This window comes from Marmota marmota, unplaced genomic scaffold, assembly GCF_001458135.2.
Source record: "Marmota marmota marmota unplaced genomic scaffold, marMar, whole genome shotgun sequence".
Lineage (NCBI taxonomy): Eukaryota > Metazoa > Chordata > Mammalia > Rodentia > Sciuridae > Marmota > Marmota marmota.
This window is the reverse complement of record NW_025999863.1, coordinates 4,741,754-4,769,126: the sequence shown is the minus strand read 5'-3', so window position 1 is coordinate 4,769,126 and position 27,373 is coordinate 4,741,754. Positions and strand designations below refer to the sequence as shown.

The 27,373-nt window shown below is 56.0% G+C and overlaps 1 protein-coding gene across 1 annotated transcript in view; it reads right to left on the bottom strand.

Moving 5' to 3' along the window:
* Positions 1-25,909, bottom strand: part of Arhgef18 (Rho/Rac guanine nucleotide exchange factor 18) — a 76,124-nt gene extending 50,215 nt beyond the window's left edge. The window contains exons 1-10 of the mRNA XM_048812894.1: positions 25,885-25,909; positions 16,699-16,823; positions 9,575-9,846; positions 8,566-8,716; positions 7,469-7,583; positions 6,696-6,753; positions 6,328-6,372; positions 5,605-5,682; positions 4,817-4,919; positions 4,518-4,659 (exon numbers count right to left, since the gene is read on the bottom strand). Of these exons, the coding sequence (XP_048668851.1) occupies positions 4,518-4,659; positions 4,817-4,919; positions 5,605-5,682; positions 6,328-6,372; positions 6,696-6,753; positions 7,469-7,583; positions 8,566-8,716; positions 9,575-9,846; positions 16,699-16,823; positions 25,885-25,894 (1,099 nt within the window). The 5' untranslated portion in view covers positions 25,895-25,909. The remainder of the gene's footprint in view (positions 1-4,517; positions 4,660-4,816; positions 4,920-5,604; positions 5,683-6,327; positions 6,373-6,695; positions 6,754-7,468; positions 7,584-8,565; positions 8,717-9,574; positions 9,847-16,698; positions 16,824-25,884) is intronic.
* Positions 25,910-27,373: the final 1,464 nt, after the last annotated feature.

The following is a 27,373-nucleotide window of genomic DNA, read 5'->3' as shown; positions in this document are numbered from 1 at the left end:
CTTCATAAGAGGCGGGCCAACCCGAGCCAGAATGGCTGGGATGGGAGACCCTGTGTGTGGGGCCGGGATGACCGTGTTGGGGGGATCCTGAGAGGTCGGCGGCGCTGGGGTCCTGGGTGATTCGTGGAGCTGGGGAAGGGGACTTTTATTTTGAGGGACAATGCGGACCTGGGGGATCTTGGGGTTAGGGGCGCCTGAGAGGAAGTTGGAGTTGGGAGGATCCTGAAGGAAGATCAGTGGGGTGTGTAGGGGAGGGGGCTGGGGAGGGCACCGGGGGCCTGGGATGTCCGGGGAATGGGGAGTTCCTGGTGGGGGGACAAGGAATTGGAGGCATTTTCTAGGGCCAGTGGGAGCCCAGGTGATTAGCACGTCTGAGGAGGGAATCCTGGGGGAGGATCCCCATAGGGTGGAGGGATGTCTTCGGGGTCAGTAGATTGTGTGTGCGAGGCTGGGGATGTGCGGGGGGTGGGGGTGGGTGGGTGTGTGTGCCGCATTTGGCAGTATCTAAGGGGAACTCCTCCTCTGGCAGCAAGGATTAGAGAGGGCAGGGTCTGTTGACAAGGCCCAGCGTAGATTACAAGGTGGATCTGGGAAAAATGAGTCATATACCTCACAGGTGTTCTCAGACACCCCAACACAGGTAGCGTCAGCTATCCCAAACACATAGACACCCAGGCAAGTGCCACCAAATTCTCCAAACAGGCTTCCAGCCACCCTGAAACATGTCAGACACCCTACCTAGATCCGTTGGAAATCCTCAAACATTCAGGTGTAAAAATCAAGCCAAATATTCAGAAAGCACCAAACACTTCTACTTAGGAGCCAGCAGATACCCTCAACAAGCTTTTGGACACTCAGAAACATATCCAAGACCCTACATGGGAGCTTTCAGTTACCCCAAAACACACACCAGATATTTCCAATGCGGATATTATCAGACACCTGCAAACAGGTGTTGAGAATCTGAAACACATTCCAGATCCCTCCTTGCCAGGTGCTGTTAGACTACCTGTAGACATGCCAGATACTGCCGCAATGTCAATCCCCCAGGTGCCATTGCATTCCAACCCTGAAGCTATTTGTCCAATCCAGGTCCCTCCCACCCCAGGTGGGGCAGTTGGGCAGTAACCAGGAGTGGAGCTCAGTGATTCTAAAAGTTCAGGCTGGTTAATAGGCCAACAAGATCTCCCCAAACCAAATTCACTTCAGCACACACAGTTACATTGTCAAGAGCTCTCAGTATGGAAGTTGGTGTGGGGTACGGTGTGGGGCAAGTGATAGCACTCAGGTTAGGTCCAGACTTTTAGTCAAGAGACGGAGCATGTCTAAGGAACAGGAGGTTCCAGAAAGGTACAGACATAGTTCATTAGACAGTCCTTCCCAGTGGCCAGATCATGGAGTCTGGGTGGCCGAATGGTGGGAGAGAAGTGGAAAGGTAGGTGGGGTCAGACTCTGAAGGGCATTGAAGGTCAGGACCAGGAATAGGACTATGTGGATTGGTTTCTGGGAAAGCATCCCAGCTTTCCCCTGGAGACCACCTGCCCTAATTACCTGGAGCATGACCCATTCTCTATTCTGTTTACCACACTGCCAGCCTGCTCCTCTATATGACAGTCACATCTGGCCCTGGATACCTCTGAGGCATAACCGGGGGCACCTGTTGGAAATGAGGTGCATATACTGGTGGTACATGCGTCCCGACACAGGTGTGAAGGCAGCTGTGGTCAGAACACATGATTTAAATGCTTTCATTGCCTCTTGATGGTGAAAGACCTTAGATGACAACAGCAACAAACACAATAATGATGGTGATGGGGAGGGGGAGGAGGGTGACACATAGTACCACTGCCTCTGTGCACCAGGCACTATGCAAAGTGCTACCTTTTACACACACTCAAATCTTCCTTGATCTCAAAGGCTATATTTGTAAGGGACTTATTGCTCCGCAGGTCACGGTAAGCCACCCTGCTGGGTTTGGCTGGTTTGCTGCTGGATAACCTGGCTCAGGGGTGAGCCCTCCAGTAAATATTTCCACCTTTGCAGGCCCTGCTGCAAACTATTCAGTTCTGCCATTGTTGCCTGAAAGCAGGGACAGGTAATACGTGTACAAACCAGTATGGCTGTACACTAACAAAATCTTATTTATGCACTCTGAAATATGAATTTTGTACTATTTCATGTGTCCCCAAATATTCATTTCCAGCCACTTAAAAATGTTAGGAAAAAATTCTTAGCTTGCAGGCCATACCAAAAGCTGGATTTGACCCTAAGTGCGCCTGAGAGTGGGAAACTAGCCTTGTTTTAAGAGAAAACTGTAGACACTGAGGCTGAAATCATGGGTGGACAGGAAGACTCCTAGGAACAGTGGTTCTCAACCAGAGGTGATTTTTGCCTCCACGGGCATTTGATAATGTCAGGAGACATAACATTTGTGATGGTGACAACAGGGGGGCAAAAGAGGTTGCTATTGGCATTGAGGTGCCAGTCAACATCCCTGCAGCCTGTATACTGCCGTTCAATCACAAGTTAGGTCTTCATGCAGAAGAATGAACTGGCCCCAAACATCTGCAGCGGAGGTGGAAAAACCTGCCTTAGAGTAGGAGGTGGCGTGTAGCCAACTAATGCCATCCAGAACTCTAGGGCGATCTTGTGAAAATGCAAATTCTACTTCCATCGGTCTCAGTTGGGTTTATCTAAGTCCCCTAAGGACAGTGAGACTGCAGGTGAGTGGCCCACAAAGACACACAAGTCCTTTAATGACACAAAAATTGAGCAGAGAGACCTCAGGATTTTTTCTGAGAAGCACTGAGAAAAAAAGGAACAGAAATTAAAGGACAGTGATGAACAAGGAAGCAGCAATGCAGGTGATAAGTGAGGGATTTGGCTGCACCTGTTCAAACAAGCACTCTCAGGAGCAGGCTTCCGGCACCTGCTCTGTGCATGCAGGCTTGACTCTGGATTTTTGCCCTTCCTTCTGCCAACATCCCACCTGCCCCTTGAATTGGATGCCTAATAAAGATCCAGCGAACCCCACCCCCTGCAGAAGAGAACAGAATAACAGGAGGAACAGGAAGCTACCTGCTACTTAAAATTAAGGGCCTCATAATGCTCCAGTTGTCAGCACATGCAAGACTTCTGCAAAGCTAATGCAAGCCTTGGCTGAACACAGCTCATGTATGACAAAGTTCATTGGAGATCACCTTCTGGAGAGAAAGCTCAAAGCTGGACATCAATGAAATGCCCATAGCCCCTTAGTCAGCAAAATAGCACTCTGGGAAGAGTAGGGACAAGGAAGAAGGCAAATACCCAAGGCTGGGGCAAGCAGAGTCAAGAAATGCAAAACCTGCAGCTCAGATCAGGAGGAGGCTCCTGCCCAGTGGGTGGAGAATGTTGCTTTCACTACGCGTTCTGGGTCCACTCTAGGGCCTGCAGTTATCTTATTAGCCTGTTGAGTGTCATCCAGGACAATCTCAGAGGGGACTTTGGGCAACATTCGGAGACATTTTTGGTTGTCACAACTGGAGACAGGATGGTTGCTATTGGGTCTAGTGGGGAGGGGCCAGGGATGCTCGGCAGCCCTCCATGCTGAGGAATTACCTGGCCCTGAGTGTTAGTAGCGCTGAGATCCAGAAACTTTGAACTTGCCTGAGTCCTGCCTGTAAACAGTCTGCAGATTGGATCCTCAATACAAAACACATACACACACACACACACACACACACAAAACCAGAGCTCTTCTTTCAGAGCTTTTGGAGCTTGATGCTATTTCTGAGCAGAGACTCTTGCTGTCCCCACCACGGAGAGCTCCAGGGTGGACAATGCCTGTTATGGGTTCCACTGTCCCTGCCCCCCATTCATATGTTGCGGTCCAACCCTCCTCAATACCCAGTACTCCAGAATGTGCCCTTTTTAGGCAATAAGATCTTTGTGGATGTTCTTAGTTAAGATGAAGTCACATTGGAGTAGGGTGGGGCCCCTAATCCAACATGACTGGTGTCCTCAGAGAAAGAGGAAATTGGGACCCTGGCGCGCACACAGGGAGAACATCATGTGAAGACTGGAATTGTGCTGTCAGAAGCCAGGAGAGGGACCTGGAACGATCCTTCTCTGGCACTTCAGAGGGAGCTGCATCCTGGAGGTACCTTGATCTCAGACTTCCAACCTCCAGAACTGTGGGGCGATAAATTTCTGGTGTTTCAACCAGTGGGCACCTGGCACTTTCTCATGGCAGCCCCCTCAGAGGAATACCTTGTCAGAACCCAGAGTCTGCAGGAGGACTCTTGTAATAACACAAGTGGGTATGTAAAGGGAATTTTGCCAGTTCTCAGATAACCCAAGGGGCCCTGTCCTCAGGGCCTGATCCCCGGTTCTATCCAGGGAGCCGCCAAGATCTGCTGCACAGGGCAAGGGTGAAACGGAGTGAGGCTATACAGAGCAAAGGTGGCCGAGAGCAACTGGAAGACTGGAAAGGAAGAGAGCGGCTGCCTCCAGGGACTGGATGGGGCCGCTGGACTCACCGGAGCTCAGGAAGGGTTTGCTGCAGAGCGGGCAGCTGGAGTGACCCAGGAAGGTTCCTCGCACCAGCTGGTGTCCGTTGACACATTCCCGCCTCTCTCGAGCTTCCTGAGTCTTGTCCTTTACATGTGCTGGGCTCTTCCCCTGTGTGCGACAGGGGTGGGTCACAGGATGCCCTCTGTCAGGGCTGGTCCTTTCATACCCTGTGCATCAGCCCCAGCTTGAATCCCAGGGCTCCGGGGTCAAGATGGCTCTGTGGAGCTGAAGAAGGAGAAGAGAGCCCCCGGCCCAGCCCCCTGACCTTTTCCTTCTGCCTGGTGACCCGGCTGCGGAGGGAGCTCAGACTACGCTTCACCCTGGTGCTCTTGTCGTTCTTCTCATTCTTACTGGCACCATCCTCGCTCCTGGGGGCAGGGGAGGCCGGTCAGAAAGGGGCTGCAGCCATCCTGGACTCTCTCCCCTGTGACGTCCCAATCCTGTCTTACTCTTTGCAGGATCCCTGGCTCCTTTGCTCATTCACTCAACAAACATGTGCAGGGTTTGCAATGTTTCTGGAGCTAGGGGGCCTGGGTCTGCAGAGGGAAACGCCACATAGTCTCCAGCTTGAGGTTCCAGCCTGGTCCAAAAATGGCTCCATCCACCTCTGACCCCTCCCTCTAATCCATACCCACCTCCTACCTGCCTCAGCTCTTATTGGTATTAATCCTCCCCCTCCCAGCAACACTGTCACTGTACGTCTCCCCTAAATGACTGCCGGTACACAGTCATTTAATAAATATTTATAAGGCTGGTGACAAACAAGCCAGCCACGCTTCCAGCCCTGGCAGAATCTATGCCCTGGAGGGAAACTCCGCTCCTCCAGCCCCCATGGCTCCCGGAACAATGCTAATCTCTATAAATGTTTGTTGAGTGAATGCGTGAGTGAGAGAGTCAGGGACCCTCTGTCCTGTCTGAGGTCCCCGTCCTCTGTCACCATCACTGATTATGCCCGAAGTCCCATTGCTACTAGGATAAAATCTGTGCTCAGGAATCCTGACCCAGGGATGCCCCGCCCCACTGCAGCCACCTGCAGCAGCTCTTGACACTTACTCAGACAGGAACTCAAACCAGGTGAGGTTCGACTGGGCATCCCCAGGGCTGCAGGACATGCGAGCCCTCTGCCGGGCCCTGCAGGATCAGAGGCACAGACGCCTGGGTCAGCAGCCGCCCAACTCTCCTCCTGCCCCAGCTTCCTCCCAGGCTTCAGGGCACAGGTGCCAGGGCTAAGAGCCCACCAGTCCTTGACCGGTAGCCTGCTCACATAGACCCTGTGACAGGGTTTGTGGCAGGGACCAGTGACATCGGCCAGACAATACCAGCACGAGGGGAATGTTCTCTGACAGATACGGTGTCTTAGGAAGGAGGCACTCTTCCGCATCTGCCAGGCTCGCGGCAGCTGGCTCCTCCCCGATCCTGTCCCCTGTTTCTCCCTCATTGCTCCCTGACCTCTTTATACCTGTCCCTCATAGCTGTCTACCCCCATACCTGTCCCCTGACACCTGTTACCCTCAACTTGTGTTCCCCACACTCCTCCCAACCAGTCTCCACGTCCGTCCTTCCCTATACCTGTCCCCCACACCTGTCCACTGCTGTACCTATTGCCTCACTCTCCTCTCACACCTGTTCCTCTATGTCTGTCCACTCACACCTGTTCCTGTAAACTCGTGTTCCTCACACTTTTCCCTTGCCTGTCTCTGCATCTGTCCCCTATGCCCGTCCACCCCTACACCTGCCCTCATACCTGTTCCTCACACCTGACCCTTCCCCACTTACCCATGGTACTGGCGAAGTTCTTGAAGCACTTGCTGAACAATCAACCTGCGGATAGGTGGGAGGAAGGAGCCCACAGTCACCCCATTCCCCAGGATGAGTCGTGAGCCCTGGGCAGGGCTTGGCTCCTGGTGCAGCCCGATCTGGGAATCCCAACCCACTTCCCAGTGCCAGGTTGAGACCCATTCCAGGGGGCCTCTGTCCCTTCCCTGGGAGAAGGATGGTCTGGGAGAGAAGTCCCAGGTTATGAGGACTAAGTGGGAAGGTGACTGGCCCCGGACACTTATGGCCAGCCATGCTGCTCCCTGTACCCTCTGCCCTGGCCCCCACCCCCAGGCAGCCTCCCGACCCTCCATGGGGCAGACACTCACACCTGGTCTGGCTCCACGTGGTCCTTTTCCAGGCACTCCAGCACGGGCGGGTCCAGGCCTAGAAGCAGCCCCCAACGAGGGCACAGGTGAGAGGGCCCAGCCCTGCAGCCGCCCACCCCAGTCCCCTGGACACCACCCTGATGGGACTTGTCACTCTCGGGGAGGAGAGGAGGAAAGAGGACAGAGAGCCAGGGAGGAAAGTGTCCCCAGCTCCCTGAGCTCTTCTGTTAAGTACTTCACAGGTGTGAGCTCAGCGAACTCCAGTGGCCCAAGGAGATAGGCTCATTGTCCCTCCTTATGTGAGAAAGCCACAGGGGCACGGACTGGCTTGAATGCGGCCCACTGGGGTTTAGACAGGAGGTCTGACTGACACTGGAGATTCAGAGACAAAGGTGGGGGGCAAGGAGAGAGCAAGGGGAGGGGGGAGAAAGAGAGAGAGAGAGAGAGAGACAGAGAGAGAGAGAGAGAGAGAGAGAGAGAGAGAGCGCATGTGCCCCACGGGAGAGCAGGGGAGACCCAGGGTGTATGGCAATGTCACTGCAATGGGCTATCTGCCCTGGTTTGAAGACCCCGGGGGAGGGAGGGCAGATGCAGAAGGTGTCTTCCCACCTCTGGACCAGCAGGACTGCCCAATTCCTACCCAGGGGACCCTAAGCCCCTCCACCAGCCTTTGTCCCTGGGTTTCCCCCATGGGACCTTTTAGTGGAACCCCATTCCCTGTCCCCTTCCCTCCCAGACCTGGTGTGAATGAGGAGCACTCTAGGCCAGGCTACCTTGTACAGATGGGGCTGGCACTTCCAAGCCAGGAGCAAGTTCCAGGGAGCTGATCTCCTCGCAGGACAGGGGAACTGACCTGGACCTCACTCTTGGCTGGGGGCTGCCACATTTCTGCAGGGAATAAGCACCTCTTTGAACCTGGGACACAGCCTGGCTGTAGGCAGTTTCCCCAGATCAAGGGCCCCAACCACGTGTAGCCAGGGCTACAGTCACAGAACTTGGGGACACAGTTGCCCCAGCTGAAGGACACTGACATGGCCATAATGTCCATTGCCATGGGCCAGAGTTCTGGCGAGGATCCCCAGCTGTGGGCTGGAACCCCAGCCCCCAAGCTGCAGGAGCAGGAATGCCCACCTGCATCAGGGGCCAAGATGCCCCAGCCTAGGCCCCAGCCCAGTCACACATCCCCCAGCTGTGGGCTGGCCTCAGGTCTGAGAGGAGCCCTCGCCAGCTGCAGACCCCTTCCCCTGCAGACGCAGCCACCAAAGGCCCTCTGAGCCTGGCCGGGTGCTCATCAGCTGCATTTGTGGCCGAGGTTCTCTGCCCACCCCAGGGGTACCTCACGGACCTGGGATGCTGCTATGGTTTGCATATGGCCTCCCCCTCCCCCTCCCATGCTGGAGTCTGTGCCCAGTGCGAGGAACTCAGAGGACAGAAACTTCATCCCAGTATGGTGTTAGAGTCAGGCCTTTGGGAGGTGACTGGCTCAGATAAGGTCACCAGGGTGGAGCTCCCATGATTGAATCCTGCCTGGTGGCTATATAAGAAGAGAGACAGAGAGAGACCAGAAAACACTCGTGGTCCCTGTCCCTCATGCTGGGACTTTGGCAGCAAGAAGGCCATCACCAGATGTAGTCCCTTAACCTTGGACTTCTTTGAATCACCAGCCCAAACAGACCTCCTTACCACTTATCGGGTCTGTGGGGTTGTGCTATTAGCAACAGAAAGAGTATGGCCTGCTCAGATGGACTCTCAGGAGGGAGACGCCCCCTTCATAAGTGAATTCTGCGGCTCTGGGAGGCGCCCTCTCCGCCTGCAACAGGCCTCCAATCGCAGAGGTGTGCTATTGTGCACAGCTGCAGGCCACACCCACCTTGCCTGGGTGTTCTGCTGGGGTCTCATCCCCAGACAGACACCGCTGGGTCCAAGTTTTCAGCCCCTCTCCTGACAGATTCAGAGTAAGGCTAGCCAGTGTCCGAGGGAGACAGGGTCCCGCATCCGAGGCTGAAGCATCAAGGCTGAGCCTGGGGAGACGGGAGAGTATCAGGGCTTCAGTCTTGTTTACCTGACCACTGCCCCAGGCATCCAAAGGCTTGAGGGGACCTGCAGGGGCCCTTCCAAGTCAGGGAGGGGTGTGTAGGTCACAGAGGAGCTCTGGGCTTCCTCACATAGAAGGGGTCTGCATTAGTATGGAGGAAGCCTGGTTAGATTTGCCAATGCTACATTTGCATCGCAAACCCACCTTTTGGCACAGACTAGATTCCTATTTGAGGTGATGGGAGGGATGGAGGGACAAGGGTGGGCAGCTAAGACCCCTCTTCATTGCTGCTGCTGCTGTGGGGTGCATGGAGCTGAACATGTATCTGTGTTTGGATCACAAGTGATCTCTGACGTGGTGCATGTTGCATAGGCAGTGTGCAAACCACGCCCCTTATTGGCTTCCAAGGGCAAATGTGCAAATTGTGTAGGCTGAGCGTGGATGTGCTCAGGAAAGTGTGCCCGGGCTGGCGTGTGCCCAGGCTGGTGTGTGCCTGCAGTGTGCAGCGCCGTCTTGGATTTGGCTTGTGCACGCACATTTGATCAGCACACAAGTGGATTCGTGTGCCCTCACAGGCTCCATGCTAGTGCATGCAGGTGTGTTCTGCATGCCACTGGGTGTGCCTACATGCACGTGGGTCTGTAGGCACATACATGTTCATGCAAGCTCATGTCCAGGCTGCCTCTGACAGTGCAGACACCCTCGTGGCCCTGGAGCTAGACGATGCAGGCATGGGGTAGCAGTGTATGCTGGAACCTGGCCCTGGCTTTCCAGACCCCTGCCTTGTTCTGGGGGTGCACCATGAAGGTGTGCAGTGGTGGGGTGTGGGGCAGAGGGGGCTCACCTCTGCCAGCTCCCTGAGCAGCTCCGGGACCTCTCCCAGCTCCGTCTCCGTCTCCGTCTCCATGGCAGGACCTGGGCCCCTGCTGAGCTGGACAAGGGCGAATCTCTTCCACCTTCTTTGTTACGGGGGGTGCTGCCCATGGCCTCCCCAGGCTGGCTGTGTGAAGCGGCCCCTAGACCCAGGTCCTGGAGATATTCGCTGCCCTGAAGGGCTTCCAAATCCAGGCTGAGGTCCTCCGTGCTCTCACTGAGCGGCGCTGGAAAACCATCTTCCTATAGGTTGTGGGAGAAGAAAGCGTTGACTTGGGGCAGCAGAGCCAGGATCTCCTGGCCGTGAGACCTCCATGCTCAGCACCCAGGCCCTGCCTATGTCCCTCCGGTTCAACCTGTCCCCCAAGGGCCATGCCTTACCTTATCATCCCCATCTGATCATCATGGACAGTCACCTCTGCCCTCCTGCTCACCAGCTAGTGTCTACTCCTAGTTGACATACAATCGCTGTACATATTCACCGGGTACAGTGTGACAATTTTGCTACATGTATACAATGTAACCATCTAATGGGATAATTTTAAGTATCAGAGAGAGAGGCTTTGGATTCCTCTCTAATTCTTCATAAAATATGTAAGAAATTATTGTAAACTATAGTCACTCCACTGTGCGGTAGAACATTAGGGCTTACTCTTCCTACCTAACTGGCTTTGGGGACCTGTTATCCAACTCGCCAGCTTATTTTAAGGCACATGAAAGCTGATGTCTGTGATCCCAGTTTGTAAAAGCTCTGTGTGGAGACAGGCAATTGTTGGTGCCGACGGTGCAATTTCACTCAGCGTCCGAGCTCCTCGCCTCTTTCTTGGACTGCTTAGGGGATCTCCTCGCAGGTCTCCTGGACCCTAAGTATCTCTCCCAAGCCAGGAATGGTGAGCCACTTGCCTTGGATACAAAATGCAAGTGGGTGCCAAAAAAACCCCTCAGTTGCTCAGATAAATATTTTAATGCAATATGTTTTAAAACTCAAAAGTAATGCAAGGTGATCCATGGTGAATATATTACCCAAATTTTAAATAATAACTGTATAGGTTGAATGTCTCTTATTCAAAATGTTTGGGAACAGTAGTGTTTTGGATTTCAGGTTTTCTGAGATTTCACAATATTGGCATGTACACAATGAGGTAATGGGGGCACGGGATCCAAATATAAGCATGAATTTGTTTCTGTTTCACACACACATTATGCACATAGCCTGAAGTCATTTTATGCGCATTTCGTGGTGCACCTGTGTTTTGGCTGTGACCTGTCCCATGTAGTCGGGAGTGGAATTTTCTATTCATAGGGTCTGTCTGGTCAGTGGTCCTGAAAGTTTCGGCTTTGGGGAGGGAGGCTTTGGATTTGGGGTTTTCAGATTAGGGATGCTCGGTTTGTATTGCACCCTGCGTTTGTGCTGCTCGCTTTATCCACCTTCCACTGGTCTCAGCCCAGACGTCTCCCACCACAGTGGAGCCTGAAACTCGGAGCTGTGAAGCCCCTTTAGCAACTTCTCTTCCTGGCAGGGTAGGGAGACCCAGGCTCCTCAGCTCAGCACAAAACATTCCAAGCTTGTCCACCTCCTGCCTGGCCCCCTTGCAGCCTCACCTCCAACCCACCCAGGAGGCAGTGAGGTGCCAGGCACTGTGAGACACCAAAGAGGCAGAGATGTGGACAACGCCCAGGCGCTACCGGAATTTCTCACCCTGATCCCAAGTTGCCTGATCTCTAATCCCTCGATGGCTCCACCAGGGGGCGCTGTGCTTCCTTCCACGGTGCAGATCAGAAGCCTGAATCTTGTGGAGGAGAAAGGACTCACCGCGGCCACACAATGACCAGCAGAGCCAGACTCAAACTCAGATTTGCTTAAAATGTAGCCTTATGTTCCTCATGGACTGTTCTCTCTCCTCTTCTCTGGCCTTTGCTTCTCTTTCCTCTCCCAGTCATGCTATCTTTCCAGAGAACCGTCCTTCCGTCCTTTCCCCTGCTTGGAGAACCTCTGCTTGCGCTCAACCCATCCAGAGATGGCCCTGTGAGCTCCTGTGCATCCTTCAAAGCCCAGATTGGGAATGCACTCCAGGCTGCCTCCCAGACTCCTTGAGGATCTGCAAGACAGGAGCTGCCCCTTCTCTGTCTTTGTTGGGACTCTCCCCAGGCTTTGGTGGGGAGCTGGGTGGGTGGGCCGGATCCATGGCTCCACGAGAGGCCCATGCTGAGGCGTGGACTAGGCTTCTGTGCCATCTCAGGCAGCCCTTGATGGGCTCTGCTGATTGGTGGCCTAAAGCAGGCCACTGAGGGGAACCGGTCCCTTTTGTACATTCTATAGGAAGTCCCCATGATAGCATTGACAGATAAAACATAGACACCCAGTTCAATTTGGATTTCAGATAAGTAGCAAACACGTTATTCATGGGTATACCCCAGACGTGGCAATATTTGAGATTCAAGTCAAACCGGTGTCTCGCAGTTTCATTTCCTCTGCCTGCGAACCTACCCCAGGGCGGCCCAGCCAGGCTGGGTCCGTCTTTCCCAGGTTAGGGAAGAATACAGAAGCCCCCCACTAAAGCGTAGTGGGGGGGCATTCCCAGACGGGTTTCTTGGCTGAGATGGAAAATACCTGGCAGCCCAAAGCCAGGCCTTCCGTCAGCTGTGGATTTTGGTAGACAGGAGGCAGAGGGCAGGGTCCCCACCTGCCTGGGGTGAGGCAGGCCACTCCACCTGCATTAACCTCTCCACGGGTTGGGCCTCTTCCTCCTTTTCTTTTTATTATGGTAAAATGTGTGTAACAAGGCAGTTGCCATCCTGACAGTTTCTGCGAATCCATTTCAGTGGCATTAGTCCCCACTCACAATGTCCCACCTCAGAACGCTCTCATGGCCCCAGGCTGAAGCTCTGCCCCCTTCAGCACCTGCTCTTGCTCCGTTCCAGCCCGGGCTCCCCGGGGACCTCCTGTGAGTGGATCCTGCAGAGTGTGTCCTGTGTCTGGCTCTCCCTGAGCAGCGTCCTCTGGGTTTGTGCAGTTGGAGCCCGTGATGGAAGGCTCCCTGGCCGGCTGGCTGATGCTCTGCCACCTGGACACAGCACGCATCTTTATGTGGTGTGATTCCTGCATCACCCGACACCAGGGCGACTTCCTCCTGGCTGGTGGGAAGAACGCGTCTCTCTTTGCGCGCAGCTTTCCATTCTTGGGGGTGAGCGCCCAGAGGCAGAGTCGCGTGTGTGGTCACGCTCACCTTTCCGCAGCCCCTCCGTGCTGTTCTCCTCAGCCCTTCTTGCACCTCTCTGAGGCTTGGTCATTCTTGCCCTCTGTTTCCCTGCTCGCTCCTTCTCTTCCTCCTCTCTCTTCCTTTAAACACCGTATCCCTGGATTGTATGGAATACCTGTGGTTCTGGTCCAGGTGGGCTAAGGACCGCCTGATGTGACTTCCAGGGCAGCCTCCTTTCGGATCTGGCCTTTCCCCCCAGGCTCTCCATTCCCAACCCCGGTGCCTGGACAGCCTCCTTCTGACGCCGTCTCTTTACCATTGCCCCCCAAGGTTTCCTGGCGTCTCTGGTTTTCATCCTCTACAAATATAAACACGTCAGGACAGCCTCTCGGCCCGGCCTGGGCCTCCCTCCTTCTCCTGCATCTGGCCTCCCTCATCGGAGGCAGAGGTGGGAGCCGGGCCAGAGCCGGGGGGAGTGGGGGCCTGGTCAACGGTGGCACAGGCTGTCCAGCTCTCCTCCAGAAGGTGCCCAGAGCTGGGGAGGGCTCACCCTTTGCTTGGAAGTTTGTGCCCATCCTCTGACTTATTTCCTGGGAGAGGAAAGACAGGCGGCAGCCCGTGGGGGCTTTTGCTGGCTCTGGTTAAACATTACGCTGGTCCTGACCATCCATCTGGGCTCGCGCTGTCCAGATCCAGGGGAGCCTGGGGGATGGGCTCCCCCAAGTCAAACCCAGAAGGCTAAACATTCCAGGGCTCCCCATTCTGGAGGGAATGCACAGACACGCTTTCATTTCAAAAGCGTCAGCGGCCATCCGTCCTGGTGTCTGCCGGGAAACGAAGACAACTCACCCAAGGAGTCAAGCGTATTGCTTCTCTGGTCTCATTTTGCTCTGTTTAAAAGTGACTTGATTTCAAAACAAGATGGCCAGTAAGTACAGGCTGAGCATCCCTGACCCCAAATCCAAGTGTTCCAAAAGCCGAAACGTTCTGAGCTCAACATAACCCACAAGTGGAAAATCCCACACCTGACCTCATGTCCGGTCACAGCAAAACGAGCAAAATTCAGAGACCCTAAAAATGAAAAAGGACCTTTGGGTTATGTGTATGAGGTGCATGCAAGGCATAAACGAACTTCATGCGGGGACTGGAGTCCCATTTCCCATACGCAATGACTCCCAAATCCAAAAGAAAACAATTCTGAGACCCAAACACTTCTGGCCCCAAGCAGCTCGGATAAGGGATCCTCAAGCTGCAGTAAGGCTGCCGAATGGAGGCCACAGCCACTCGGCATTCCTGCCGTGGCTTCGTTAGCTCAGCGTGACCCCAGACCTGCTCCTAGGCCTGACTGACCCTTGGTTTTTCTGTCTCTAAAATGGGTGCACTGCTGCCCTCCACGTCCATGACGTCCTGTCCTCATGGAGCTGAGTGGAGAAGGCTGAGGATGGCACCCAGCTGCTACTGTCAACTGCGATAGAAGTGACCAGGCAGTGGGCTAGGGGAGAAATGGGGGGCAGCTGTCCTTGTCCACAGGGCGTTAGGGAGGGCTTCCTGGAGGAGGGGACAGCCAACAAAGGCCAGAATGAGAAGAGTTGCTATGCAGAGGCTGCCGGTGAGACATCAGCAGGCCAGCTGGAAGCTTCCGCCAGTAGCCATGGGGGGCCTGGCGGGTGGGGTGGCCACAGTCCTCCTTCAGAAAGCCCATTCGGGGTGCAGAGCGGAGATGGGCTGGATGGGGCCAGGATGAACGCTGGGAACCGGGTAAGACCCGTGAGGTCACCAGGGTGAGCCATCACGGTGGCGTCCACCAAGGCGGTGGCAGGAGGGCGAGCTGGATGGAACTGAGGGCTCACCAGGGCTCAGCGTTCGAGGGACTTGGCAGCTGACAGGAGGGCGGGAACAAGGACAAGGCCCAGGTCTCCAGCTCTGGTGGCCAACGGGGTGACGATGACAGGATTGCAGAAGAGAGACGGACTTGCTGCAGGGACAGAGCCTCCCTCCCAACGCCCAGGGCTTTCTGTCTCTCCGGGGCCCATGGTTTCTCTGTCTCTGTGTCACCCACCCAACCGCCTGCCGCCCTGGTCCAGGTCTGGGACAGGGCTAGGACCGACACCTGGGCCATTCTCACCCAAGCAGGGTGATTCTGGGGGTGGGACAGTCACCTCCGAGCCCCTTGCCCAGGAGTCGCCTGCTTTCCTGGGTAACCCACCAGCAGTGGCCGACTGACCTGAGGACATTAAGGCTGGGCCATCTGCCGCTGTTTGCATGTGTTTTCCCTGAGTTCGTGGGTTGGAAGCTTGGTCCTCAGGGCGGTGGGGTTGGGAGGCAGCACAGAACCTTCCAGAGGTGGGACTCGGTGGGAGGGCCCTAGGCCAGCTGGGAGTGTGCCCTTGGAAAGGGTCATGGGACCCAGGCTCTCTGGCTTCTCGTTCCCACATGTGCTCTGGCCATGGTGCCACTGACCTCAGGCCTTGCGATGATTTGGTTGTGGGCAGTGTCCCCCAGAGGTCCGTGGGTTGAAGGCGTGGCCCCCGGTTTGGCCTTGTTGGTTTGGACCTGAGGTGCGCCCCAAACGCTCCTGTGTTGATGCAGGAGGTGGATGGTGAGATCACGGCAGCCGGCCCCTGACCGGGCCAGCCTAACCTGAGAGGACTAAGCGGGCAGGTCCCAGCTTCCGCGTAGTTGGAGGCAGTTAGACGGCCAGGGCCATGCCCTGGGGGACTGTATCTTGTCCTCCTGCTCCCTGCCCTCTGCTGCCTGGCCTCCCTGTCCCGAGCTCCTTTCCTCGGCCACGCCCTTCTGCCATCGTGCTCTGCCTCACTTGGGCCTGGAGCAATGGGGTCGCCTGACCACAGACTGGACCTCTGAAACCATGAGCCAAGTAAACTCTTCCTCCTCTAAGTTGTTTTGCCAGGCATCTTGGTCATGTGAAAAGTTGGCTAACAGAGCACTTTTGGGAGGTGCCAGAGCCATTGAGAGGTGGGGCCTTGCGGAAGATCCTTAGGTCACCAGGGAGGGGCATGTCCGTGAAGGGAACACCAGGTTCTCAGTCTCTCTTATGCTTTCTGGATTATGAGGTGAGTGGTTTTCTCTGCTATCACTCCTGCCTCTCTCCCCAGAGCCCCAAAGTAATGGGGCCACTCAATCTTGCATGGGAACCTCCAGAACCATGAAACAAAATAACCCTTTTCTCTTTATAAATTAATTTCCTCATGTATTTTGTTATAGCCACGAAAAGTGGACTAATACACCATCTCAGATCAACTCCTTCTGCATGTGCTCCCTGGGAATCCAATTCACACCACTTGGTCATCTCTATCCCTAGCAGAGCTGGAGTGGGGCTGTGTTCATGAAGCCATGACTCGGCCCCTTCTTCCTCAGGATTACACCCCCATCCCAGTGGGGCCTTTCCCCAGAAGCAGGCTGGAGGTTGTCATGAGGACATTAGACAAAATCTCAATCCTATCTCCAGCTTCAACCACACAGCAGAGGGTCTGATGTGAAGCAAGTCTTCCTTTCATCTAGCCTATTTATTCTTCCATCCATCAATCTACTTATCTATCCATCTATCCATCTACCCACCCATCCATCCATCCATCCATCCATCCATCCATCATCCATCCACCCACCCATCCATCCATCCATCTATCCATCTACCATCCATCCATCATTCATACATATATACATCCATACATACATACATCCATTATCCATCATTCCCTCCCTCTTCTTATTCCAGAAAGGACTCCAGTCCCTCATCTGTCACACAAGATGGTAACCACTTCACCCCTCTTCAATGAGAGCTCACTGAGACTGGGTAAAAGGCGGGTGCTACACAAAGTGCACTTGCTGCTCCTGTTGTCACGGGCTCCTGCCCTTCTCACAGCCAGACACCTGCCTGCTCATCCTCCATGGTGGAGACGAAGTCGGGGCTCTCAGGTGTCCAGGCTTCGCGACTGCTCTTGGTGGCCAAGGTGGCAGCTCTGGAGTCAAAGGGTTGGACGCATGGCTTGGGCTCAGAGCCTGTGGAGGAAGGAGGGACAGGTGTCAGGGCTGAGCTGGGAGGGCAGAGGAGGCCAGGACCTCGGCTCTGCACCTGCCCCTGCTCACCCGGGTTGTTGGGATGATGGGAAGAGGGATGAGGTTTTGGCAAAGATTTTTCGGTGACCTCGAGGCCACTGTGTGCGCTACCTCCCTCAGCCTGAGCCTACGGCAGACATTCCTAGTCAAGCACGAGACTCTTTCCTGCTGAGCGTTTGCTCTATTTTGAGCAGCCATTGCTAGCCGATCCAAGTTGGTTCATGAGTGAAACTGACTCACTACGCGTGTTCCAGCAAAATCCCCATCTGCTAGGCAGTGCGAGAGGATCCACAGACCAAATGCAAGTTCCTGATGCAGGAGAGGCTCTAATGGGGAATTTCAGTCTCCCTCTTTCTTTCCACATACCCTCATCTCCCTTCTAACCTTGGAGTCCCAAAGACCCAGAGTTCTGGGGACCTGTGGGCAGCACAGTGGAGAGGAGAAAACAAGGACCAGTCCACCAGACTGGTCCTTCCAGAACCTTCCAGTAATGGTTGTACAGGTTTGAAAAGTATCCAAGGTTCCTGTTCACTGTACAGCGGGGATTCCCTGTGGCTGGGTGGATCCCACCTCCCCGTCCTCCTGTTCCAGGGTACTTATGGCAGGTAGGAAGATACCCTGCACGGTGGCCACCGTGTCCATAGCTGTTGTAGCCAGCAGAGGAGGGAGAGGGAGGCGACGCCCCTGGGGATGGGCTGTCTGTACCCACTTCATACTCAGGGGTGGGAGCTGGGGCAGATGGAGATGGTAGGTCAACAGATACAAGTATGTGAATTTCTTTTCTTTTTTCTTTTGTATTTTAGGTTGAATTCAGGGGCACTTAAACACAGTCACATCCCCAGCCCGTAGGTATATATATTTTAAAATATTTTTAGATGTTGACGGACCTTATTTTATTCACTTATTCATATGCGGTGCTGAGAATCGAACCCAGGGCCTCACACATGCTAAACAAGTGCTCTACCACTGAGCCACAACCCCAGCCCTTATTTTTATTCTTTATTTTGAGATAGGGCCTCACTGAGTTGCTAAGGCTGAGCTTGCACTCCTCCTGCCTCAGCCTCCTGAGCCACTGGGATGACAGGTGTGCGCCACCATACCTGGCTCATGAGTTTCCTTTTTTTTTCATTAGGTTAATGAAAATATCCTAAAATTGATGTGGTCTCCGGTGCACAACTCTGTGAGTATGCTAAAAACCGTGGGCTTGTACGCGTTAAGTTGGTAAACTGCATAGTAAGTGAATTATATCTCAACAAACAGTTACAACACAGCGTGGCGCTGGCCCCGGGCCAAGCCCTGGAAGGCAGACACCGGCAGCCAGGGCTCCAGAGCCACCCTCCCTGTGGCGCTGCCCCTGACGCACCTTGCACCAGTGGTGGAGGATACGCAGTGCTGTGGCCAGCCGTGGCCTCCACCAGGACACTGCCCCTCCCATCCCCGCTACCTGCGGCTGGTCGGAGCCACTCGGTGCCCTGTCCTCATCAAGCCTGGAAGCTGCCCTCTTCCCACCCCAGAGCTAAGGCATTTCCTGCCTTGGTCAGAACTAAACAGACTGCGAGGGAAGAGGAAAGACAGGCGTAGGGGTACGTCCTGGAGGCCGATGGGGGCCCTGGGGGACCCGGAGACCCCAGGGGCAGCAGGGGGCAGTGGGGTCTGCCTGCCCCAGCAGGCGGGCCTGTGAGGAGGCCTGAGGTCTCCTTCAGAGGACAGACAGACCCTCCTGCCCTGTGCTAGTGAATCCTGAAGCTCTGGGATCCAAGGCCAAGGATCAGGGGTCAGGGCTGGGTCAGTCTTTATGTGGACGTTTCTGACCCAGGGACAAGCCGAGTCTGACCTGATGACACACTCAGCCCTGATCCTGTTTCAGAGACTGACTCCCAGTCACAGATGAGCCCCATCCTGGTGTCAGACTGAGCCCTGACCTTGGTGTCACGGTCCGTGCCTCATCCTGCTGTTAGGTTGAGCCTAGATCCTGGTGTCACACGCCAAGCCCCAACCCTGGTGTCACAGACGGAGCTTCCAATCCAGGGCCACACACTGAACCCGGACCCCAACACAGACTGGGTCCTGAGCTTCAGGTCACACATGGAGCCCGGATACTGGGGACAGACTCTGCCAGGCTCCTGGTTTGTCCCCTGTAGCCCACCCCCATCACTGCCCGGCCATCCCAAGCGCAGCCCAATCTCAGTGTCATGGACTGGGTCCTCATCTGAGGACTGAGCCCCCATTCCAGTGTCATGGACTGGGTCTTTGACTGAACCCCCATCTCAGTGTCATAAACTGGGTCCTCATCTGAGAAGGGAGCCCTGATCCCAGTGTCATGGACTGAGCTCAGATCCCAGTGTCATGGACTGGGTCCTTATTTGAGGACTGAGCCTGTTCCCAGTGTCATAGACTGGGTCTTTGACTGAGCCCCCATCCCAGTGTCATAGACTGGGTCCTCATCTGAGGAATGAGCCCAATCCCAGTGTCATGAACAGACCCCTAACCTGTTGATCCCTGATCTGATGTCACAGACTGGTCTTCATCCCCTCTCATAGTTGGACCTTTGTCCCCATGTCCTGGGCTGAGCCCTGACCCCAGTGTCCTAGGCTGAGCGCCAACAATTGCCAACCCGCTAACCTTCAGCCACCAGTCTCTCCCGTCCAGTCCATCTCTGTCTTAGGGCTGGTGTGTCTTCCCAGCATGACACTTCGGTGGTCACTGTCCTTTTACTGCCCCTCCCCCATAGGCACCAGTCTCCTTAGAATGACACTCAACGCTCTCCGCAGCCTTCCCTCTCAAGTCCCCTCCCTCACGGGTCCCCAGCTCCCCATTCTGCTTGTGGCTCTGGCCTGTTCCCGCCTCCTTCCTGCCCTTCCTGCCGGAAGCTGAACTCCAATTCTGCGACCCGGCCCGAGGCGCTGCGTTCTCCTGGCCTTGCTCTGAGTTGTTGTTTGCTCTTCCTGGACCAGGGCTCTGCAAAACCACGGCTCAGCAAATCTGGGTTCTCAGGCATCCAGCGGGAAACTCTTGTGTGTGTGGACCACGTCCTAGATGCCTGCCTAGGTGCTTCTCATTCTCCTGTCCCCAGTGTCCCCAGGAGTCCTCACTTATAGAGCGGGGAATGGAGGCTTGGAGAGGTACATTGACTCTACCAAGGTCACACCACACTGGCACAGGACAGAGCTGGGGTTTGAACACGGGTATTTCTGAATTCAAAACAAGGACTCACACCCACCAGCCTGTCCTGGGCCGTGTCGGGCTGGGCAGGGTCAGTGCTCACCGGTTTGTTGATGAATGGATATGTGGGTGGATGAATGGATCGATGGACGATGGATGGATGGTTGGATGGTTGGATGGTTAACTGGCTGGCTGGAGGGTTGGCTGGCTGGTTGGATGGACGGACGGATGGCTGTATGGATGGAGGGTTCGTTGGATGGATGGTTAACTGGCTGGCTGGAGGGCTGGCTGGCTGGTTGGATGGACGGACGGATGGCTGTATGGATGGAGGGTTGGTTGGATGGACAGATGGATGGCTGTATGGATGGAGGGTTGGTTGGATGGATGGTTAACTGGCTGGCTGGAGGGCTGGCTGGCTGGTTGGATGGACGGACGGATGGCTATATGGATGGAGGGTTGGTTGGATGGACGGACGGATGGCTGTATGGATGGAGGGTTGGTTGGATGGATGAACGGATGAATGGTTAGATTAGATGGTGGATGGACAGGTAACCGGCTAGCTGGATAGGAGGATGGTGGTTGGATGGCCGGTTGGGGTGGGCGGATGGGTGACTTGTCGGCTGCTTGACTGGCTGGTGGGTGGACAGAGGGTCCACGTTGGAGGACGGTGGAATGTTTGTGTCCAGAGGCAGTGATGTGCTACGTTCCGAAGATGGCATTCTGAGGAGTTGCAGGGGGAGAAATGGAAGGAAGAGGGGAGGAGCCAGGCGGGGAGGACACAGGTGACCTACAGGACACCCGCACTACATAGGCACTCCCTGGGGAGCGGGGGAAGCGTGTGGTCAGAATGGGCCCCTCACTACAGGGCTCAGTCCCCTCTTCCAGGGCCAACCCCACGGCTGCCCTGGCAAGTCCCCTTAGTCCCGGGCAGCCAATGGCAGAGCTTCCGAGGGGCACAGCATGGCCATGGCTCTGCCTCTCAGGGCCTCCAGAGGAAGGGATGGTGCTTGGAGAGTCACTGGGGGGGAGGAAAGTCAGGGATGGGGCTCAGCCGCGCTCGGCCCCCCTCACCCCTTGCTGCTCCCCAGGGGGCCGCCCACCCGCCTGGGTTCAGGTCCAGGGTAGCCTCCGCCAGCCCCGGCAGCATCAGCCATAAAAGGGTGTAAGAATCACTGTCAGTCCCCATGGCTCACTCCCCCACCTGGCAGCCTGTAAATCACGGCCTCAACCTGCCTGGGGGGAAGACACCGGCCAGGAGCAGAGATTAACAACAAGGATTCACAACAGACCTCCACGGGGACCCAGGTCACAGGGAGACACCACCGCCATCCCCGGTTCATGCACTGATTCTTCAGGATTGCGTCCACTGATGGATTTTTATACCCTCCCCAGGTGCTTGGGCCGCCCACATTGGCTGCTTTATTTACTGATCAGAACCCACCTCAAAGGTGACCCCAGAACAAACTTGGCTTCAAATTCTAGCTCCTCCAGCATGTATTTGCTGTGTGACCTTTTGAGTAAGTCACTCAACCTCTCTGTGCTCAACTTCATGAAGGCTCAACAACTGGCAGTAATTTCTACCTTTATGACCACGATTCTATTACTTCCCGGTTCCCCAGCTCCCCTCTTTCTTTCCAGCCCCAATCATACCCTCTGGTTCCCCTGACACTCTCACCTGCTCCCTGACCCCAGCACAGTGTCTGGTACACCATAGGCCTTCAGGGAGAGTCTGTGGGTTGAATGAGCTAATGAGCCTCATGCTGACCCCCTCCTTCACAGAACACAAGCCACCTCCAACAAGGACTTGGCTCACGTGGGCAGCGGTGGCAGGTTCGGTGAGGCTGAGCCGTGCAGCTGGCCTGACCAGGAGGGGCTCCTGTTGGTGGGTGGAGGCACAGAGGCTGAGGAAATCTGGAGGCCATGGGTGCACGGCCAGTTCCTATCACAATGTCCCCCCATATCTCGGGGGGCCCAGACACCACCTGGGTACCCTCAAGAGCTAAACTCCCCCGAGAGTTAGAAAGGTCTTTGCAAAAACAGTTCACGGAGCCTTGGGGGATGTGATTCAGGGCCTCTCTGGTCCTTGCACAGGTAAACTGAGCCTCCTGCTTAGCAGCCACCTGGGCCTCCTGTCCTGCAGGGGTCCAGGAACCCACAGCAGGGGACCCCCAGCAAGTCAGCCAGCTGCCCCTGGGGGTCCGGCAGCCAGGTGCAGAGAGTGGACTGTCTTGCAAACTACTGGTCCAGGGACAAGTCCCTTGAGGAGCCCAGGGAGACGCTTTCTCGGAGACCAGCGGGGGCCCACAGGTCAGTGATGTTCCCAGAGCTCGGGCGATCGGGGGTCATGGGATCTGGGGCGGCTCAGGCAGTGTCTGTTCCCCAGCCAAAAAAAGGGGATTGTGAGCCGGCCGCCCGGAGTCCCTTCCTGAGTGGATGGTGCCCGCTGGTCACCGCCTGCCGCTTACCTCTCTTGAAAGCCCACCGCTTGAGCCACAGCTTGGAGAAGGCCGGCCAGGAGTGGTTGAGCGTGGCGCCTGCCATGGGGCCCGAGTGAGAGTGATGAGCAGCCCGGCGAGGAGCTGGGAGTGGGGCTGGGAATCCCTGCCAGGACCCGCTGCCAGCAAGGGGCGGAGACTGCAGCCAGGGTCTGCCAGACGCATCAGCTGATGGGAGCCCGGGGCTGGGGAGGAGGGCCGGGTTTCCAGCTGGGGGGCCAGGGGACCCCAGGCTCTGGGGGGCCAAGCCCTGGGCACCCCGATTACCCAGTCCCAGGGCGTCTCGCCCTGGCCAGACAAGACATCATCAGGAGAGAACACGTGCAGCCTGGGTCCTGTAGGCAGCCTGTGTGTGTGTGTGAGTGTGTGTGTGTGTGTGTGTGTGTGTGAGAGTGCGTGTGCCTCTGTCTCTGTTTGACAGTGCGTTGATGTCAGTGTACAAAGGGTATATTTTGGGGCTTGTGAGTGTTTACTTGCCAGTCTTGGGTGTCAACTTGTCTAGATGGGAGTGTAGTCAGCGTCTAGGTGGTTTTGGAAGTCTGTGATACTGTGTGTGTGTGTGTGTGTGTGTGTGTGATGTCCCTGGGATCTGTTGGGATGCATCTCCGTGTCTGGTCTGTGTGGTGCTGTCTGAGGGTTTCTGGCGTCTGCCTGGGTTTGTGAGTCTCTTTCTAGGTGTGTTTCTCGTGTGTGCCCAAGTGTGGCGCGTGTGTGGTGTGCGGCGTGTACGCGGGACCCGGGGCCATGCACGCAGTGCTGCCCCCTGGTGGTGGAAGCCCAGAGCTCCTCCTGCGCACTGAGGCCCGGGCCCTGGAACCCGCCGGCGCCGCCCAGCCGCCTGGAGGCGCTCACGGGAGCCCACGGCGGAATCGACTTTTACAAAACCTAACAGGGTGGCAGAGTGCCGGCCACCTCTGCACCCGCGCGTTCCCAGCGTGGTGAAGCCGAAAGAAGACGCGACCCCGAGGCCCGAGGCACCCGCACCCCACTCTCAGCCCTGTCCCGGGGCCCTTCCCTGGCGCTCCTCGGGCGGCCGCACCTCCCGCCCTGCCCTGCCGGGGATTGCAAGTTGGATCCCCGAGGTCCCCCTTTTAGACATCCGAGGGCCCAGCACCAGCTCCACCAAGGTCTCTGCTGCCCCTGGTCCCGTGCTTCACTCAAGGTGCTTCTCCTTTGGGGGCCCGAAGTCTGTTCCCATGGACCCACGTGGCGGTACAGCTTCCCTGGCTGCCAAACCTCACCCCGCCAAGGAAGAGCCGCCCTCAAACAGGGTCCCCGGAGGTGATGGTCGTCCTGTTTGGAGATGGGACCCTGAAGGAGCCCACCCTGGGATACAGCGGTCCCCCTGATCTTCAGGGGTGCCTTCAAGACCCCCGTGGTTGCTGGAAACCACAGACAGCACCCAGTCCTGCACACATTGTCCCCCCAACACCCTCACCTATGGCAAGGTTTAATCTATAAATCAGGCACAAAGATTAACAACAGGAACTGAGAGTGGAGCAACTATCACAATAGGCTAGTGACCGTTTTGCAGACGGGATCTCTCTCCCTTACAGCATTTGTGAAATGTAGTATTTTGAGACTGCAGTTGACTGGGTAAAGGAAACCACAAAGGGTGTAGCTGTGGCTAAAGGGACCACGGGACTTGCTTTGAGATTGGGACCAGTCTCGGGTCTTTCTTGAGTACAACACAAAGTTTCTGATGACACACAGGTGTCAGTCACATGGGTGGGTACCGCCCAGGCCCAAGGCTCTGGTGCAAGAACAGATTATAAAGGGGAAGATGAGCCACTGTGGCTTGTCAGGCACTGCACTAAGATCTCACACGCAAGACCCCACGGCCGCCGGTTCATGGATGAGCAATTGAAGCCCAGCAAGGTTAAGCCAACTTGCTGGTGAACACACAGAGGCAGGGAAGTCAGGATTTGAACCCACGTCTGCCCAGCAGTCATCATAGTATTGACAACAGCTGGACCGAGCACCAGCATGTGTCCAGCCCTGTGTAGGAGCTGGGGGCAGCAGGGTGGAGACAGCCCCCACAGTCACGCTGAAGGGTTTGTGATCAGCGTTCTGCTGGTTCTTCATGAAAAGGCTGCCTTTTCCGGAAGTTCTCCTAGAGGGACTCACAGTCACCCCAAGGGAACTCAGCGTGGAGACAGCCCTCTCTTGACTGCCCTTGGGTGTCGAGCCCTTTCTTCAGAACCACAGGTTCTGTAGACATTTGAATGGCCCCTGCGAAACCCACCAGTTCCTTCCTTCCCAGTCCCAGCGGTCAGCTCCAAATTCGCCTCCTCCTGGCTCAGAGGCCACATCCTGGGACCCCAGTGGGCCCTTCCCTGCGGCATCGGGGCTGGGAGGAAGCTGAGAAGAGGGCGTGCCCGTGCAGACCACAGCCCGCTGCCTCGCCCCTCCCCGGCAGCTGGTATGGGAGGTGCCCCAAGGTGGCCAACAGGGGTGTCTCCCCAGGGAGAGGCCCCCCTCGGCTGCCGGGGAGAGGGTGGTCCTCCTCTGGCGATCTGGGAAGATGGGGAGAAGCCCTTCTCTGGCCGGTGCCTGGATGGCACTCTCAAGGGAGAGTTTGTCTTGCAAGTTGGATTCCCCAAGTCCCCTTTAGAGCTAGTTTCAGGGAGGCCCATGGGGGACCCAGAATCTGCAGATTGAACAGTGGATGACTGGCGACTGCCACAGGGTCCTCCGATCCCCATTCATTCCATCCCCTGTCCCCACGCACTCCTGGGCTGCTGGGCCTCATTCTCCCCTTACCCCGTGGCTCCCCATGGACCCCAGCAGCCCCGTCACCTCTTCTGGCCACAGACCCCTCTAGAATGGGTGGACAGCCTCCCCACCCTCTTAGGAAGTAGGTGGCTGGACTGTGATGCCCGGTCCATCTGCCTGCTACCCTGCAGGTCTCCAGGTCCCCTGCTGCTGTCCCCTGGGGCCATCTGACCCCGCTGTCTGGGAGGTTACTTACCAGGGGGCGCCTGGTTCTCGGTGAGGTGGGTACCCAGCCTGGCTACCAGCTCCTGCAGCCCACACCACCCGTGGCCAGGGTGTCCAGCCAGCGCAGGGGAGTTGGCCCCAGAGCCTGGCGCAAGCCACAGGATGATACAACTCTGCCCCAACTTCCCCTTCCTCAACCGCCGGCCCCAGCTGTGGGCAGACCAGGGGTCTGGGAAGAGGGCAGAGAGCAGGGGCTGGAGGAGCACGAGCCCTCCCCTCCCCCAGCCCCGCACAGGCAGGTGTGGGAGGTGGAGCAGGACCTGGGAGGCTCAGCACCCTCCCCTCCCCTCCCCCACAGCTTCCTGCATAACCAACTGCTCAAGAGGAACGGGGTGTGGGGGCCTCACCCGGGCACATGGGTGCAAGGCATCACGTGTCTCCACAGAGACCAGCACTCAACACACATGGGAACACACGGGAGGGAGACGCATGTGTCCACAGGGTGTGCTGGGAAGGGCTCACCACCGCCTCTGTGGGTTGTAGCATTTGTGGGTAAGTACCCTGGCCATGGCTGACACTGCCCACCCGTGTGACCTCACTGAGTCACTGAGGGTGGAGTCAGGGGAGGTGCTCACACTCTCTCACACGGCCCCCCCAGCACAGTGTATGCAGATGGCAGTGTGAAGCAGAGGCCTGGGTGGACAGGTGTCACACACAGGCTGTGGACACAGCACTGTGCGTGGAGCTGTGTGGAGTCCCATGCATGCTCAGGGGACACAGGCAAGGACTACGATGCCAGAGACGAGACACAAAGGCAGGTGCAGGATGCACCCTGGGGACATGGACCCTGGAGATTCCTTGACTCACGTTTGTGGATGGTCACACACAGCGGAACATCACGCCAGGCCCAGGGTGGCTAAGTGGTTAGCGCTTGCCTAGCATGGGTGGACAGGTGTCGCACACAGGGTCCATCCCCAGTGCCATAAAAAAATTACCTTGTATACATTGTATATTTTTTATTTATAATGTGCAATATTTAATAAAATAAGTGAAGGGGTAAAAAAATTCATCGTGCATTCATCATCAGGTATTAATGCCGATAAACTAAAAATGGTCACTGGTAAATTTTACCAATATTTATTTTGCCACAATAAAAATTGTGGCAAAATCACTTCCTGATTTTTTCCTGCATTTTTCTGGTTTCATGTGCTTTTTGAGGCTCAGTGTGCTCACGGGGCCTGTGTGGTACCAGCGCTGCTCAGTCTGTGCTACTGTCCCGCGTTCAATGACCCACACGGGTGGTGTGAGATCGGCCAGGATGGGAGCATTCACACCATGGGAACTGGTGGGAAGTCACACACTCTCAGCCACACCGCCATCTGAGAGCCGCCCGATAGAGCTGAGCAGCACAGCACTGCACCTAGGCGGGCACATGTGGACTTGGGACACGGAGAGTCACTCGTGAGCACACGAGGTCACACACAGGCCCAGGGTGCACAGAGGCACACGTAAGTGCACGCACATGCACACACACAGGTGCAGCAGGCCCATGGGCCCTAGAAATGTGATACAGCAGAGCGGGGCCCACAGGCGACTCAAACACAGACGTGAGCGTCCACAGGCACAAGTTCACACCTGAGCACACACCAGCACCTGGACACAGGATGAACAGGAAGACACACATAGTGAATGTCCCGTACATACACGAGTAGACTCGAACACACACACACACACACATACACGGGGAATCTGGGCACCTGCAACACCCGTGGAGACACTGGCTTACACACTGGCTGTCATGTGACCCCCCCCAAAGTCACAAACACCAGGACTCGGAAGCCTTTCGACACAAACAGAGACCCAGATTTTTTTTTTTTAACTTTTATATCATTTAAT